The sequence below is a fragment of the Magallana gigas genome, chromosome 7 (assembly GCF_963853765.1).
Source record: "Magallana gigas chromosome 7, xbMagGiga1.1, whole genome shotgun sequence".
Lineage (NCBI taxonomy): Eukaryota > Metazoa > Mollusca > Bivalvia > Ostreida > Ostreidae > Magallana > Magallana gigas.
In genome coordinates this window covers 45021669-45039660 of record NC_088859.1, presented here as the reverse complement: position 1 = coordinate 45039660, position 17992 = coordinate 45021669, and the positions used below count along the sequence as shown (strand labels likewise).

The 17992-nt window shown below is 33.2% G+C and overlaps 1 protein-coding gene and 1 long non-coding RNA gene across 3 annotated transcripts; one reads left to right on the top strand and one right to left on the bottom strand.

Moving 5' to 3' along the window:
* Positions 1-10872: 10872 nt before the first annotated feature.
* Positions 10873-12646, bottom strand: LOC105340469 (actin). Its single transcript, NM_001308859.1, is given in 2 exon segments — positions 10873-11877; positions 12521-12646. Coding segments are annotated over 2 exon segments (1131 nt in total).
* A 436-nt stretch (positions 12647-13082) lies between these two features.
* LOC117684889 (uncharacterized) lies at positions 13083-16830 on the top strand. Of its 2 annotated transcripts, none has more exons than XR_004598610.2 (3): positions 13083-14022; positions 14488-14535; positions 15944-16830. It is a non-coding gene; the product is annotated as an uncharacterized lncRNA (long non-coding RNA). The 2 variants fall into 2 exon arrangements; XR_004598611.2 differs by lacking the exon at positions 15944-16830 and adding an exon at positions 14841-15230.
* The last annotated feature ends 1162 nt before the right edge of the window (positions 16831-17992 follow it).

The following is a 17992-nucleotide window of genomic DNA, read 5'->3' as shown; positions in this document are numbered from 1 at the left end:
CTTCTGCTAAAAAAGTATGAATTACATGCACTAAAATCTGTTATATTGTTGTTCGTTTGTTTTGATCATAAACGTATTTAATAGAATAAATAAAAAAAGAATAGAAACAATTAATTCTTGCAACTAATCTAATAAATTAGATGTAACAATGTTGGTCCGCTGGCTTACTTGTTTTACAAACAAGTCAAACATCTAATCTTTAAATACACTGGGTACTATACGTACTCGATTTTGGAACGTATTTTCTCCGTTTAAAATTAATTTCAAGGTTACCCGAGTCAGTCTTCTTGTCCGGTCTCGTCCGACGTCGAGCTTTGCCCATCGTTCGTCGTGTGTCGTGCGTAAAAAGTTGAACATTTCATCTTCTTTTATGAAACGACGAGGGTTACCTTTGTCCAATTTGATGTGTAGCATCTATAGGAAAATACATACGTTTAGAATTTAGTGACCCCAATTCAACTTTGGGTTGAAACTGTTAATACGCATGCATGCAATTTAAAAAAAAGAAAGAAGATATTTAATAGCTGCAGGTCTGTAGCTCCCGGTTTAAAATAATTTGGATGGACCACCCGGTCTGAAAAAAACCCAAGCCCAGGTCGTCCATTTTGTCAGACCGGGAGCTACAGACCTGCAGCTAGATATTTAGCAGACCGACGAAGAACAAGGTTATGATAAGCAAAGGGGTTCTCCACCAAAACTAGGAATTTTATGGACTATATAGGATCAGATATTCTGGTAATATTATGGGGCTCAATTGGTCCAAAAGTGAATATAGATTTCTTTTTATTTAAATATCTTGGTCATATAAAACAAAAATTTGGTGTGAAGAGAATTTGATCTGTGTGTGAAAACCTTGTGGAATTTTCTTAAGCCACCCGGAAAACTAAAACAAAGACACCGGTCCCCACTTAGATGATTTTGTACGAGTATGTATGTCCGGATCATCTATAAAGAAAATCGATTATTATTTCCTTCGAATTCAATCTCTGTTTGACTGTAAACTCCAAAAACTACTTCTAAAAATAGTTATACGAAGCATATTTGCGCAATTTTTTAATTTGTTCTTCTAAGTATTCTTTACCTATACATTTTAAGCTTCCTTTTGCTTTAAGGACGGTGGACCCAATTCATTTCTACAATAGTGATTTTTATGAAAATTTTATGCGAGTCAGAGTAACTGAGGATATATCAAAATCAACCAAATAATAACATGAAAATCGAATTAGATTTTTGATAAGGACCATTACAATATTTATGTGTATTACTTTTCTTTTTCAATTGAGCATAATGGGGAAAAGCGTTTTTGTAAGAAAATTTAAAATAAAAAATTGAAATTGAAATTTGAAATATGATACTTACATGTATATGATGATTTTGAATCAATATCATTTAAAAAATGACCATGTCATCGAATTTGTTTATATGGAGGCACATGTCTAAGTGTGTTGTAATGTTATTTTTATTCAATTGTTCATGGAATGTATTACGCAAACTCTAAGAAAAAGGCTTTGTACACCATTTTGAAGTTGATCTATAAAAGCAAAGAACTATTAGAGTTTGCTATACATCTTTTTTAAAATAAAATACTTCAAAACTTAAGAACAGTGTCGGTTTTACTATATTTTTTCGATACGAGTATTGATGCGGATTGGAATGTTAATGATTTGTTCACTGGCTCAAACTGTTAAATAATCTGTGTAAATGCTTTGTCATGTTGTAAATTTTGAATTTACCGGGTGGCAGTAAATACAAAATTTTGTATTTACTGCCACCCGGTAAATTCAAAATTTACTAGTTGTCATGTTGTAAATTTTGTATTTACTGCCACCCGGTAAATTCAAAATTTACAACATGACAGCTTATAAACGTCGTGAGCTAATTTAAAACTCACCACAGAACTTTGACATTTCCTAACAAAATTTGTGCATGTTAAATAATATGTTGAAAATAATAGAAAGGCCGCCCACTACATGAAATATTAAAATGTGTATAGAGAACGTTGACCAGGTTTAAATTGCGTTTTAAACGATTTTTCATTGAGTTTTAGCGATTGTGGCGCAATATTGAGAATTCCATGTTCGTGACAATTAGTCCTTTCGTTGCGCGATATATCTGCGCAAAGCGAATTAATTAGGTTAATTAATAAAGTTTTATTATCAGGAGGCGTCCATATTACTTTCAGCTGAGGAGTACGAAGGGAAATATGATATTTACAACGCATGATTTTATGATTTTAAAAACTTAAAGTAGATCCAGTGTTCTGTGATGTCATACTTTATTGTAAAAATTTGAATTCTTTAAAATTTGTGCAAGATAGTTTTATTTATTTCATGTGAATATACTCACATGGATGTAATTAGAAATACTGTTAAGTTTAAGATATTTTAGCAGCTTAATTATTTTATCCTAAATTTCCAATTTTTTATACTTTTTATCTATGCTAAGGGGAAATAACTCTTTTTCTGACTTTTCTCTCTGTTGTATGTCTAAATGCTGTAATTTTTCTAATCCCAACAACTAATTTTAAAATTTATTTGTAGTTTTAGTTTTCTAACACAGTTGACAATAAAATTTAAAAAAGATAAACAAGTTTCTGCCTACAAAGATTTTACTTTTAACCAAAAAAGTATGGTTTTATGTTGCTAAAATATGCTCTAGTTCATGTTTATCTGACATCTCAAAAAGTGTGATGACATTAATATTTTTTCTAATGATTGATGAAATCTAAGTCTATTAAGTTGAAATCAGTTCTGTTTTTCAACTTTCATCAGAGAATTTTACGAGTATGGAGTTACCTTAAGTTCAGATCGTTCAAACAATTTAAAATTATGGCACACAAGTCAATCTAACATGATTTTTTTTACTTATGCGGATATTTGCTAGATTGTCAAAAGTTTTCAAAAATCGATTATTTTTTTGACAATTTAAAGGGACTTGGACACGATTTTTTATCAAATTTGTTTTTCTTATTTTATGTATAAAATGGTTTACTTGCTCATTTTGCATGACTGACCAAATTTTGAATGTTAGATGTCAAGTATTAAGATAGATACAGAAGTAAAAAGTCATTGTTATGTAAACAAAGCTCGAGTCTTATATTTGTTTACAAATTATGTAAAGTATGGTATTACCATTTTTTTGACCAAATGATTCGTGGCAAACAAGGTAAACTGATCAATGTGTTAATAGTTAATATAATAAACAGAAAAAAGTAATACTTGATTGAGACTTATACCAATAAAACACATTTGTAAACCATAACAAAGCTCGAGCTTTGTTTACAAAACAAAGATTTTCAAACTCTGTATCTTGCTTATAACACAATATTTGACTTTGAAATTTTAATAAAGCATTTAAAGTACCAATATTAACCATTCTAAACATTAAAATTAGAAAAATAAAATTTATTCAATTTTGAGCTCAAATCGTGTCCAAGTCCTTTTAAGTGTTTTCCAATATGTCAATTTAATTTTAGCAATATCTGACTAAAAAAAATTATTCAAAGCAAAAAATCATTACATTTATTAAATTAATACCTTGACCGCAAAAATGAGACAATTTTTGAAATCCACCCACATAGGTTTCGTACACAGGCACTTGTCTCCGTAATGGAAGTTCACCTAATGCTATAATACAATGTATACTACAGGCACGTAGCATCGTTTTTGGAAATTTGAATGGGGGGGGGGGGGGTAGCCTCATCTAAATAGTCTTGACAAGGAAAAAAAAATGAAATTTCCCAAAATCATGAGAATCCTAATGCGTTAGGGGGAGGCGGGTATTTCTTTAACTTTATATTTTCAATGTTAATTCTGTTGATTTCCTTATTTTCACTTCCATTTATTACATGCCACGTGTTTTTGTGGTGTGAAACGACTTTTTTAGTCGGCGAACAATGTTTGAACGTTATTTATGTTGATCAAAGATAGAGGTAAATAAAGACAAGCATTAGTAGGTAACTTGTTGTAGAAAAGATAATTGCCCGCTGATTTTCCATTGAGAGCAAAATCGATTGCAATTCCCCGAAAAGGTAATTCGGTGATCTTTTGATACCTTGTGTTACTAACTTAGACCTTTAAAAAAAAGTTATGTTTTTAGGGTAACCCGGCCTGACCTACACAAATGCTCCGATCCTACCATTTTTAGATGTCTGGTTTTTTTTATCCGATTGTGATTTTTATATCATTTCTATTAAATTCATGCAGAAAAAAATATGATAAAATAAAAAAAAAAAACCTATCTACCTAACCTCAATTTTTTTTATCAGTGTTACCCTATACACACATTTTTTATAGGCCTTACTATACTACAAGTGGAAGTTTTATGTAAGAAACAAGTGCCTGTCATTGTGCTTCAAATGTGAATTTATTTTGCATAATCCTCTATTCATAAAATTACCATTATGTAAATCTTTAGCAATTATTTTAAATAATCAGAGCCTTGGCCCTTTGTCGTTTGGAAAATTCGTTTTTAATAAATGTTGAAAATGAAGAAATGCATAGATATGCTACCTATAATAAAAACTTGATCGTGCATGGACATGTATTGGGAAGAAGAATAAAAATTCCTGTATAGTTTGCTCGTATAAATCACTTGTTAAGTAGATGGTGCCTCAGACCGGTGTGACATAACACTACTTGCAAATGAAATGATTTCGACGTTTTTATTATTATATTACATGCTGTAGAATTAAGATAAGATTTAATGAAAATGTAATATATCTACACGCCAGTAAAAAAAAACCCCATCACTTTTATTCCGTTCATTGACCGAGAGGGCATAAAGCTTTGCAGAGTTGAGAATGAAATTCCTCAAACGATAAAATATACAAATAAAGAAAAACCATGCAATACGTGATATTAAGCTCTATACATGTACATGTATATAAGAAACAGCTGCGGAGAACATGTATGTAATTTTGCAGACGCGATGAATACACATTATTTATGTGAACAGTATAAATACCATTATTAGCATAATTACACGCTATAACTTGCTTTTGCTTGTTGCATATATCATCAAAACCTGAATTAGAAGTGTAGACAAAACACGGCGAGTGAAGGCCATATTTGTCTCTTCGCAATCTGTTAGTTTTCCTTTTAGGAAGGGGAGAGTTTTATCTTTTTTCTACTTTTCTTCGCAAACCCTCACATCTTCTTCTTTATAACGTGCACGTGTAAATGCCGGAACCGCATTCACGGTCTACACTTCAACCGATAGTTACGCTTAAAGACCTGAACAATAAATACCCCTCCTCTTATTATTTTTTTCGCGGGGACACTTATGGGAAATGTGCAGATTTCCTGCATATCACATCCCTATTTAATTGATATCTAATAATTTTATATTCAGGCTTTTAGAGATTTGGCTCCTACCTATTTTATTACGTAAATTATGTTTGTGTGGGTGTGGGAGTGGGGACAAGGGTAGTAGTACTTCTATTCTAATTAAAGATGCCTAATTTAATTAAAAAACAAGGAGCGGATCAAGGATCTGATTTTAATCAAATCAGATTGTTAAAACCCTGAACGTAGATAATACAAGTTTGAATTATCTTCACGTACAAATGTAGTTTCTTCCGAAAAAATATTTTGTCTGTTAAAATATGTAATGTATAAACAAAAGTATTAGATCTGAGAATATATCTTTATCCAACTATCCACGAAGCCCGAAGCTGCTTCAATACTCAACTCTATTCATATGTCAAATAAAAAAGCCCCGTCGAGAACACACCTTTAAACATTCCATCGAAATCACAACTCAGATTATCATTTGACCACCGATTGAGCATTCCTTTTGAAATAAAAGTTTAGCCTGACTTCATAAATTATATCATTTGATTAATACAATGTATCTTATAACCAATTCAAATCTATTTTTTATAAAGAAACAGAGACCCGGCTTTTATTCAAGGAAGTTATAGAAACCTAGCAATGTTCGAGTCAAGTGACTCAAGTCTCCACCTTCCATAAATCATATCATAAATCTCTCTCTCTCTCTCTCTCTCTCTCTCTCTCTCTCTCTCTCTCTCTCTCATCACAATGTCATGTTGTAAATTTTGAATTTACCGGGTGGCAGTAAATACAAAATTTACAACATGACAACTATTTATCGTTTTTAGATTATCAAATTGTACGCTATTTGACCATAAACCAGTACGAAATATTCAAAGGGAAAGAACTCTTAAAATTCTGTTTGTTTTATCTCTCCAGACTAAGAGGCGATGTTCTTTTAACTTAACATGGTAATGCAAATAAATCATCTGTACACTTTTTTTATATATATTTTTCTGTAATACGCGTTTTCGCTAAATAAATGCTAACTAAAGCTGCATGTTTTCTTTTTAAAAGTATTCCCATATTACTCCTGTATCTCGAACTCGGATATCTGATTTAATTAAAGAAAGTTGGCGCTTAAGATGTAGATTTGGCAGGAATCTGGATGCACAAGGGAGTGAAAATTTCATCGATTAACTTTGCACATTTTAAAATTATAACCGCTATTTGGTTTGTTTAGGACGTAGACTAAATAGAAAAATGATTGAAAAGCGAAAGGTTTTATCATAATATATGGATCTAAAGTAATTGATGCAAAATCCCACTTATTTACAACTGTTTTTAAATGAATTTGTAGTTAATTCATAGCTCGATTGAAACATGCAGACTGAAATCTACACGCTCCGCTTATCGATTGGTCGAAATATGCAGCGGCAGAAACTGACAAGAAACTGACAGGACGGAAATTGACACGCCCTGTTTATCAATTTCGAAACCTACACCGACCACCGGCTGAACCGCGGAATTCAGTACTTAGCTGTTTATTTTAGCTAACGTACTGATGTACATTATATCAGTATAATAGTGAATTTTATTTTTTACAATCAATTCATCAATTTTTTGAAAGAAAGACGTAAACATAAACAATAAAAATTTCTCTTTGATGATTCACGCGGGATATGAAGGTAGGATCATTGCAGAAAAAAATACATAACTCTCGTTAGCGGGTTATGTATTTTTTCTGCTATGTTGTTGCCACTTTCATATCCCGCGTGATGTGGGATAGTGAATTTCCCCAAGGGAACAAAAGATCTAGGACGAGGCTCGGCCTTGAGGTGGATTTGCACTATCCCGCACGAGTATTTAATGAATGATTATTTTCCTCGCATTATTTTACATTAAAAAACTGATGTCTGACAACTTTCTGTTAGGACGTTCGAAAGATGACTTTCGGTTTATCATATCCCTCCGCGTGCTTCAAATAGTGCAAGTCAAAATGAGAGCATACAACGTACAGGTTTTTTCAATAAAAATATGATAAAATGTAATTAATTAAGCGAAACAATTTTCTAATCTCAATCCAGAATTTTTCATTTCTCTACAGCAGACAACTTTTGTTTACGTTTTAAAGCGATCTCCCACCAGTGATGATGCGAAAATTAGAACCATTTTAACAAGAGCTTGGACTTCGGGTAGTCGGTGTCAAACAGCAATGTGACGTAGGCCTGTCAATTTCATCAAAGGCCACTCAGCCATTGCTCTTTGAAATCAACAGGATTTCTCTGGCTTATGAGCAAAGACTACGCAATCGGTGTATATTTCACTTGAAATCAGCTTCATTTTTAACTTGTTTTGACGCAACAAATAGATAGTTACCTCCTATTGAAAGTCTAAGCCCTGTTAAAATGGTTCTAAATCTCTATAACCTCGAAATGCTACAGGTTCGAACAAAAATTGATATTGCTTTAATATTATCTTGAGATCTGAAGTGCCTGTCTATTCCAACAATTAAAATATACCTACACGCATTCTAGAGAGATAATAAGGGGTAAATTGTTAGATAGTTATATTGAAAATTTCAATGGATATATATTTAATACAGTTATATTAGTTATATTGTCTATCATAATAAACTAGTAATAGGAAGATAATATATAGTGCATATAGCAGCTATCAATCAATAAAACAAATTAAAATATAGTTGTACATAATGGTATATCAACATACATTTAAATACGAAATACTTGAAAAAGAAATCACCAACAGGATTTGAATACTAGTATGTATACTCACTGATCAAGAACAAAACGAGACTTCACAATATGTTGTATAAAGTATTTAAAACAACGATGTCATATAGGCCTATCTGGACTTACTGTATTATCATCCAAAAATATTTTGGAAAAGTACATAATTAATGATCTCTGGGTCATCTCTTCATCTCATTTAAAAAAGCAACAATCTGTATTTAGAAATATGTTTCAAATTTTTGGAGAGAAGACCCAGAGACAACAAAATCATTTAAAAACAACTGTAAATAAGTAGGATTCTACATCAATAGCATCGTGTAACCATATTTAGACCAATATTATGATAAAACCTTTTGCATGTCGAACATTTTTCTATCCATTCCACGTCAAAAAGAAATCAAATTACGCCCACTTTCCTTCCGAAACTACATCTTTAGCGCCCACTTTCTTTATAACAAATATGTTCTTTACGTTTGTAATCGTCCAATGGATTTGTAGCAATAGAAATAGTGTGTTAATTTCAACAAAACGACCTATTTTGTTAATAATTTTTTATCTGCACAAGCTTAGAGTCAGATTTGTATCCCCTCAATCGGAAAATTGGCTGGCGAAGATGAAAATATTAATTTTAATAACACAGGGAATATGTTTTCATTAATAAAATTGAATATCATTTTCTAAATTTTGAATTACATATACTAGCAGAGTTGATACTATACTCTGTCCCGAGTTTTTGCTTCCACCACTTTTTGCTTGTTATTTGAATAATAGTAAATACCTTTGTGCTCAAACTACGTTCATCCATTAATATGAAAAATGTCCAGATTATCTGTTTTGAAACGCCCCCTCTACCGCTTCAGGTTTCAATACACATCCAAAAATTGAAAGTCTACGGAGATTTTGCATTGCATCAGCCATTAATAAGCCCGGATGATAATGTTCAAAAATTGCGCGATGTATTCCGAGTGTATTCCGAATGGAGAAAAGATGTAAACATTTCCCATTACAAATCTCCGTAAGAAAATTGTTTTCGTTCCTGTGAAATTTTATGAGTAAAAAGGGATAATTGTTCAATGAAGATATCTTGGATATATTCCCTTTTATCGATTTCAATTGTATTTCTTTCACAGGTATGTGTATTTTTATAAAAAATCATCAAAAATTGATGGAAGCAATAACTTGGGACAGACTTTAGTATCTTGTTTTCCATTTTTGAAAAAGAATATTGTCAGCGCAACTTCTTGTAGTTGTTTTCTTACTCCGGCTACACAACACATAACTTTTTCAATTTGTGCATATCATGATTATTTAGAATAGCTACCGAGAGAAAAAAGTTACTATAGTAAACTAGAGATACAAAAATAACACCTCTATATATTGTCTTGTTATTGTGCAGTGTCAGAAGAAGTGCTGATTCGACTTAGTTGACTGAGACTCGTAGTTATATGTTACAGACTGTGAACCAACTTCTTCTTGCTTTCATGATTGAATATTAACCTTTCTAAGTTCATCAACAAGTTTAGCTTTAAAAAAAGCTAACCGTCTTTAGAGCAAACCCTAAATTGCAATTAGTTATCAAAGACAGTTTAATTCTTTCTATATAAATGTTCCATTCCTTTACTTAGCATGGCGAGTGGAACATTTTTATGTCATTATGTGTCTTTTAAGCCCGTGTGTCTAAAATTGGGAAATGCATACCCGAGCTTGTAAGTTGAGGTCAACTATATATAGTAGGGTAAAAACTAAAAAGGATCTTAGGAAGGGTCGTAGACTCGTATTATTTTGATAAAATCAAAGTTATACCACTGCTTTCAGCATCTTGCTTAACTGATATTAGTTTTACCTATCTAAGGTGCAAATAACTTTACCAATATTAGCCATACCGCATCATTTTTTTTAAAAACATTTTTGTATTAATATTTGAATAAACAATACTAAAAGAAAAACAATTACTTTCAATAGATATTATAGAATATTACTTTCAACTAGTTGGACCTGAAAATCAAAGGCTGAATTTTGATAAGTCGCATGTGAAAAAGATCACCAGAAAATCATCTCCCTTGCGTTGAACAGTATTTCAACCAATAAAATAAATGTAAATTTTAACATCATGTATTTTCTACCAATCACAAAGGAGAGGAAGTACACAACCCGGAGACTGTAAATTATTTCAACTATTTATACTGTCTTCCAAGGAAGACGGTAATAAATTATTTCAACTATTTATACCGTCTTCCAAGAAAGACGGCAATAAAGCAGGGGCAATGATATCTCTAGTTTAGTAGGTTTTAAATTCAAACAAAACTTCCGTTAGCTTCGTAAGCGTTAAAGTGATTTAGACTTCCTTCTCAAAAATGAAAAAGGATCAATTGGAATAGCGTATGGAATTTTTAGAGAACGAAACACAATCAACCAAATAGCTTACGGCCAGCAATCGTTTGCAGGACTGGCCTTGAGTTTCCGATAATAAGTACGATGTCTTTCTCCACTTATATTCTGCTATACATGTATAAAATCAATTAAGGTAATTCCAAATACCATGGTTTCACCTGTGCATCATCACACTGCTCTTCGAACTTCTGGTGGCAAAGAAAAAAATTCATGACAACAATGTGATAACATTTTATTCAGAATCAAGAACGAAACAGTGTTAATAAAGCTTTATCATATTTCATACTAGTCTGATCTAAGATATTTCTAAGGGGTATGCAATCTATATTAAACTCCTATCACAGCCACTTGATGGCCAGAAGGTCTTTACTCAATCATCACGTGTGTGTAATGAGAACTACTACTAAACAATTTAAACTACAGAAAAAGAATCTTATTAAAACTAATGAGTCTATTTAGAAGCATTTCCTGTGGACAATGGATGGTCCAGATTCGTCGTACTCCTGTTTGCTGATCCACATCTGTTGGAAGGTGGAGAGAGAAGCAAGGATGGAACCACCGATCCAGACGGAGTATTTCCTCTCAGGTGGAGCAATGACCTTAATCTTCATTGTTGGGGGAGCGAGGGCGGTGACCTCCTTTTGCATACGGTCAGCAATGCCGGGGAACATGGTGGTACCTCCAGACAGGACAATATTAGCGTACAAGTCTTTACGGATATCGACATCACATTTCATGATACTGTTGTATGATGTTTCATGGATTCCGGAAGATTCCATTCCAAGGAAGGATGGCTGGAACATGGCCTCTGGGCACCTGAATCGCTCGTTGCCAATGGTGATGACCTGACCGTCGGGAAGTTCATAGCTCTTCTCTAGAGATGAGGATGAAGCAGCAGTAGTCATCTCTTGTTCGAAGTCCAGGGCAACGTAGCACAGTTTCTCCTTGATGTCTCTGACGATTTCTCTCTCGGCTGTGGTGGTGAAAGAGTATCCACGCTCTGTGAGGATTTTCATGAGGTAATCGGTCAGATCACGTCCAGCGAGATCCAATCTCATGATGGCGTGGGGAAGGGCGTAACCCTCGTAGATGGGGACTGTGTGAGACACACCATCTCCGGAGTCGAGTACGATACCGGTTGTACGACCGGAAGCGTACAGGGACAGTACGGCCTGGATGGCGACGTACATGGCGGGAGAGTTGAAGGTCTCGAACATGATCTGTGTCATCTTTTCTCTGTTGGCCTTGGGGTTGAGTGGGGCCTCGGTCAGAAGGACGGGGTGTTCCTCTGGGGCCACACGGAGTTCATTGTAGAAGGTGTGATGCCAGATTTTCTCCATGTCATCCCAGTTGGTGACGATGCCGTGTTCAATGGGGTACTTGAGGGTGAGGATACCTCTCTTGCTCTGGGCCTCGTCTCCTACATAGCTGTCCTTCTGTCCCATACCAACCATCACACCCTAAAAGCAGATTATATATAGTTATGAGAACATGTTTATAATCTATCTTAAAGTTAGCTTTTTGGTTGTTTTTGTGTGTTTTTTAAGAAAATTAATATTGTGTGAGTATTATTTAAATATTAGATGAGGATAGATGCACAAGATTCACTTCATACGGTATAAACAGTAAAAGTATATATTTTTAGATTCGATTCTGTATAGTCTCTATTTTGTGATAAGTAAAACCTTCCAACATCTAATGATAAACTTTACAGTTTTCTACAGGAAGGAGAAAGGGGCGTGTGCCGAAACCAGGAAGTTGAAAAGTAACCTCGTAGTAAAAAAGGCGTGGGCAGAAATGGAAATTTTCTGTTTCAAGAAAACCATGTAGTTAATGAAGTAAATCATTTTCCACATATGGCTACACAATGCCATTTTGATGGCCTTTACATGTATATAGTTTCACATCTATTACTGAATTAAAAAGCCAAGTACGCATAATCTATATTTAGAAATGTTAACCTATTTCAGTAGGTTTTTGAGGATAATTTTCAGCTCATACTAAAGTTGCGTGTTAACTCGGTGTTACATATACACTGGTGATACGTTAAACTGACAAAGGCATTTCAGAATTTTTTTTCACTTATTTAGACCAACTTAGTACCTGATGTCTGGGGCGTCCGACAATGGAAGGAAACACAGCTCTGGGAGCATCGTCTCCGGCAAATCCGGCCTTGCACATTCCGGATCCATTGTCTACGACTAAAGCTGCAATATCTTCATCTCCCATTGTGAAGTTGTAAGATTAATATCCAGACAAGAAAGTGATGGTTTGAGTTCGGTCTCTCACTGAGCAGTGTTATGAGAAATCCCGGTCTTAACTTTATATGAGGCGACGCACGTGACCTTTGTATAAAATATATCTCCTTATATGGGCACATTGAATTACATCCTCAAGCACCTTTCAGCCATTTCTTCCTGTAACGGAAATACGGGAAATGGCTGGATGAATCCTTTACGATTTGTGTCCGGGTTTACTTAAATCTTGTATACTTACAATCATGTTTGCGTTGCATTTATTCAATAAGCTCTACTTGATGTCCACAAATTTGTGGACGAATGGAATATCAAAACAAAAAAAACCCCAAAAAACAATAGAAACTTTTTAGTATATAACTATTAAATTACATTTTGATAAAACTAAATGTAGATCAGATTTTGTTTTTTTTTTTAAATTGATGAAATCTAGACGTAAACACATGGATTATTGTGTTATACAGGTCACAGTGTGTTTATTATGTGCTATGCCTTACGAGACAATTTGAGTTGCCCGGACATTCCAAGTTGATTTCTCGCAACAACGGTTGTTCTGGGCTGTGTGTTTTGGGCGGGATAAGATGGCCGCTAGTTGAGTATATAAAAATATAGTTCTTTGCAATGATATCTGGAACTAGTTCAGAGTGCAGCCGCAAATTATGCATGATTTATGATCGAAGCTATTTAGTATAGATTCGGAAGATGTAGGTTGTGTCTTATCAAAACCATATCAGTATTTTTGTTGCGGCAAAGCTCAATGGTGTGTTAGTTGTCTTAGCACCATTGTATAAAATTTTGTACGTTTAATTTTTGGTTTTAATTTAATAAAAGCAATGTGGTCTCTTCCTTAATTTGCTCAGTTTTTACGATAACAATGTAACACAAATAACAGGGAATATCAAGGATCGCATGTTCAAGGGGAAATATTTTGCTACAACACTTCCTGCTAGACATATAAGTACATGTAAATTTTGCGCTGATCACTGAAACAATTCTATATAGGGCTGAGCACTCAGTCTTTCCTTCTCAGAAAATAATATAAATAAATTTGGCATCTAGACATGATGTAGTACTTTGTTTTAGCACATCCTCTTAATTTACGAAATCAGAGAGGGATCAATTATGGCGTAGAAAATTATATAGACCAACGAAAACAATGATTGTACCGATAAGTGGGCTTATGTTGTCATTGACGCGTCATTCTCCTTACTAGTAATTAACGTTTGTTGAAACATGTGTCATCTTCCTTTGCAACATCCTAGTCTCCAAAACTTGGACAGAGACTTCCTGGGAAGGATAATCCAGGCCGATTGAGTCGGTCGGTCTATGACGGACAGCCACTACATCTGCGTAAGACTTCTAACCCTTCTTGTTTGCATCTTATGGGGTCTGTGTTTAATGTGTGAAATTGATGCAGCGCGCACAATTGATGCAGCACATCGCAACACACACTCAACACACCAGTTATTTTGACGTAATTCAGCCTTCACACTTATAATAGTTTTTAGTTATCTCAAACGTGTTACATATTTACATTAGACTTGTGCAGTATGCAGTCTGCTTATTAAGGCCCTTTTTATGCAGATACATGTAGGGATTGACAATGGTAACTTGAGGTGATATAAAAACAAAACTTGGGATCAAATATTTGTGAATTGATGACAAAAGAAAGGAAGCAAAACCAACACAACATATTATATATATGATCTTCAGTTGCTTTGCTGGTCTTACAGCATTTGTTTATTCCGGTATACATGCAATTTTTCCTTAAAGCTTAGTCCCTATCTAAAGTTACAACTGTTCACTTTTTTTCAGTGAAAAGCTTGGTCTCTGACTCATGCTTGCATTACAGCTGATAATATTGTAAGTGCATTTAAGGAAATATGAGCGCAAGTGGGGTGGCTGTAAGGTATTTAGTGAGAGTTAAGTGAGTGTGCAAGCATTGATAATACCATAGAAATCAATCTACAAATGTTATGCTTTGCACTTATGTGTGCAGGAAAACAATGCATTTTATTAGATATGTATATACACAGTTGGGTGAAATAAACAAACGAACAAACAATTTTTTTCTTTGTCCAACCTTGTTTGTATGGATATTGTCGAACATTTTGTTTTGAAGGAAAATAAGTTGTTATATATGTACTTAACATTAGTTTATTATGCAGACATATTGGTGAATAAAGGAAGTAAATGTACCAATAATAAAACAGACTAGGAGTTTCTGCCAGGCAGCAACAATCTGCTGGATACTAGTCACGATTCTATTCATCATGACGAGACACGCCCTTACTTTGGATAGTTTGTACACGTATAATAAATGATGCAGGGTGGCGTTTAACTGTATTACTTAATATTACGTACTAATACAGTCCATTTCCTTGTAATAACCCTAAGTATACACTGGTAGATCGACATCCTGTACTTTGTACTGAGGAGAAGGAATTTAGCATTAGGGAGTTATACATGTATATACATGTATGTTGTCATATCAAGACCTTAGAACAATACAAATTACACTTATATATCTTTATGAACGCCTTCAAACTGGTTTAGATAATCAGATAGATAATCAGGCTGTTTTGGAATAGATAATCAGGGTATTTATGAATAAAAAAAATAATTGATACTACTTTAGAAAAGTGAACTCAAAACAATTACACGCATATAGTAGAGAGAGAGAGAGAGAGAGAGAGAGAGAGAGAGAGAGAGAGAGAGAGAGAGAGAGAGAGAGAGAGAGAGAGAGAGAGAGAGAGAGAGATTTTGGTTGTGGCTATAATGCATATTTGACTTCATGTAGAATTTCTTATACATAAGTTTCTTAATTGAATTATTTTCATATTTTAATAACTCGTATTTGTATTTTTCTACCGCAAAACTAGGACTTTTTGTCTACGTTTTAACAATATTTATATCAGTGCAAGTTTGTGAGCGGTAGTAATATTTCTGAACAAGGTACATTTGTTTTGAGTTTTTTTCCAAATAAGGTACATTTTATTTTGAATTGAAATCAAATGTTAACTTTGCCCAAACAAGTCCCGTTATGACAAGTCCATAAAAGACTATTAAATGAAAACAACCAGGAAAGTTTAATACAGTTACTATGTGTTAGTGACACGTTGTACAATATTAAATGAGTTCATTTTGTATTTTCTGTTATGACTTTGGATTTACAATATTAATCACAACTTCCTTCTTTCTTAAATTTAAAAAGGTGATTTTTTTCTCTTTTGCCATATTCGGTATATAATGTATGTTTTTTGTATTTTAGAAGGATAGCAATTTGGGCATTTCCAAACAATTAGATCATCTAATTTCATATATCAAAGCTTAAGATCATATTGAAAAGACATCAACGGGTTTATTTCAGCATTTTTGTAATTGTTTGTATATTGTATTTGTATATGAAGAAGGGTTGAATATTCGTATTTTCTTTTAGTTTTAAAGATCAACTGTTGCATGTAATTTCATTTGTCTGTTGATTAGGCTGAAACCTACCATAACACTTCCCCCTTTTTACATAAATTTTTATCGGACATCCTGACTTTATATAGAAAGTAAAAGTTAAAACTTACATAAACTTTGAATATTCATAAAAATAATGTTAAATAAAAAACAAAACAAAACATAAAAACCCAAGCAACAACAACAAAACTTCCCTCTCTAAATGGTGGCTTTTCATAATCAAATTCGACCTGAAATTACTGCCTTTTCACATTTCATGCCTCTTTACACCAAACAATGACATTTAACATTGGATTCTCAATGTAGCAGTTTATGTTATTCTCATAATTTAATATTTTTAATTCTCATCAATAAATAGTTTTAAGCATTTACTCTTTATTTTGTAGTAAACCATCTTTAATGCTATACATATATTGTATTAATCATTTGTTATCATTTTATTTTGTTATCATTTTTTATTAAAAGAATAGTTCTGACTTTTTCTGATAACCATCTAGTTTTTAAACAAGACAAAAATATTTCAAATCAAGTAAGACTTGAGTTCCAAGAACTTTTTATAGTATTTCCTGAAATTACGCTCTATCTGTGGTTGTGTTAGAAAGTGCACGTGGGGAAATGAGACATTCATTTTTCGATAGAATATTTTTTTTTCATATAGCTTTTGAAAATTCATGAATGAAATATCTAAAAATTGTTCGATGTGAAATCAAAGATTTTTTAAAAATATATATCTTTTTTCTTAATTTTTTTTTTTATAAAATATTAATCAGAAATAGAAGTCATTTTTTGGCTACAAGTAAGAGCAGTGTATGAAATATAAAAGCAACTCGTTATTTATAATGAGTTTCGAATGGCCGATACTAGTAATTTGGTTAAATGATACAATATTTTACCGACAGCAGAGTCGCGATTTACCTCCCTTTCCTCAATAGGTCACTTGTAGCTATTCATTTCCATGGTAAATTGGGAGTCAGCCAATTTACATATCCTTCATAAAGGATTATGGTAAACAGTTGGTTAGTTTATTATTGTTTATTACTTGTTATTCAACATACTCTCACTTGTGCATTTTTAAAATAGGATTATTGTTTATATATACCTTTGAAATTCAATTTCACTGTTTATTATCTGATTTTCAATTCAATTTTGTACATGGTACCGTAAAAGTGGGGGGGGGGGGGGGGCAAATCCATGTTAATTCAATTTTTTGTATGTAAATTTAAGAGAAATCTTTGCTAAGTAAAAAAGTGGAAGGCCAGGCCCCCTGCCCCCCCCCCCCCCCCCCCCCCCCCCCCAATGCTACGTGCCTGTATAAAAATGAAATAATTAGTTAAATATCGTTAGAGCAAGACCAACAGAACAATTGCGCGATAAAATATGAATAAAATAAAAATATACTTAATGATAATGAAAAATTGAAATGAAAAGATTAATTTTGATGAACACATTACGTATTAGGACTTAAATTAATATCAAAACTTTAACTTAAGTATATATTACATGTTTACGTCCATCTATGACCACCTTCCGTTATCATGTTTCAAAGAACAGAGATTTTATCTCGCTAGTTGATATCGTAACTGTGTATCTCGGAGAAAGGAAAGAAATCAAATATGAAAGGTTGACTTATCTTGTTAAAGATCTAATTTAAGGGCGGAAAGCGACAGCTCAACTTTCGAACTTTAACAAATGCCAGCAAGATTACGCTGATGTATTTTACATCTTGAAAAGTAATATGTCAAGGGTTTGATGTGGCATGTCAATCCATAAGAATGATAATTCTAAAGAAGAAACAGAAATCACTCATATTGTGTAATCATTTCACAACAAAACTAATATCAAGATGCAATATAAC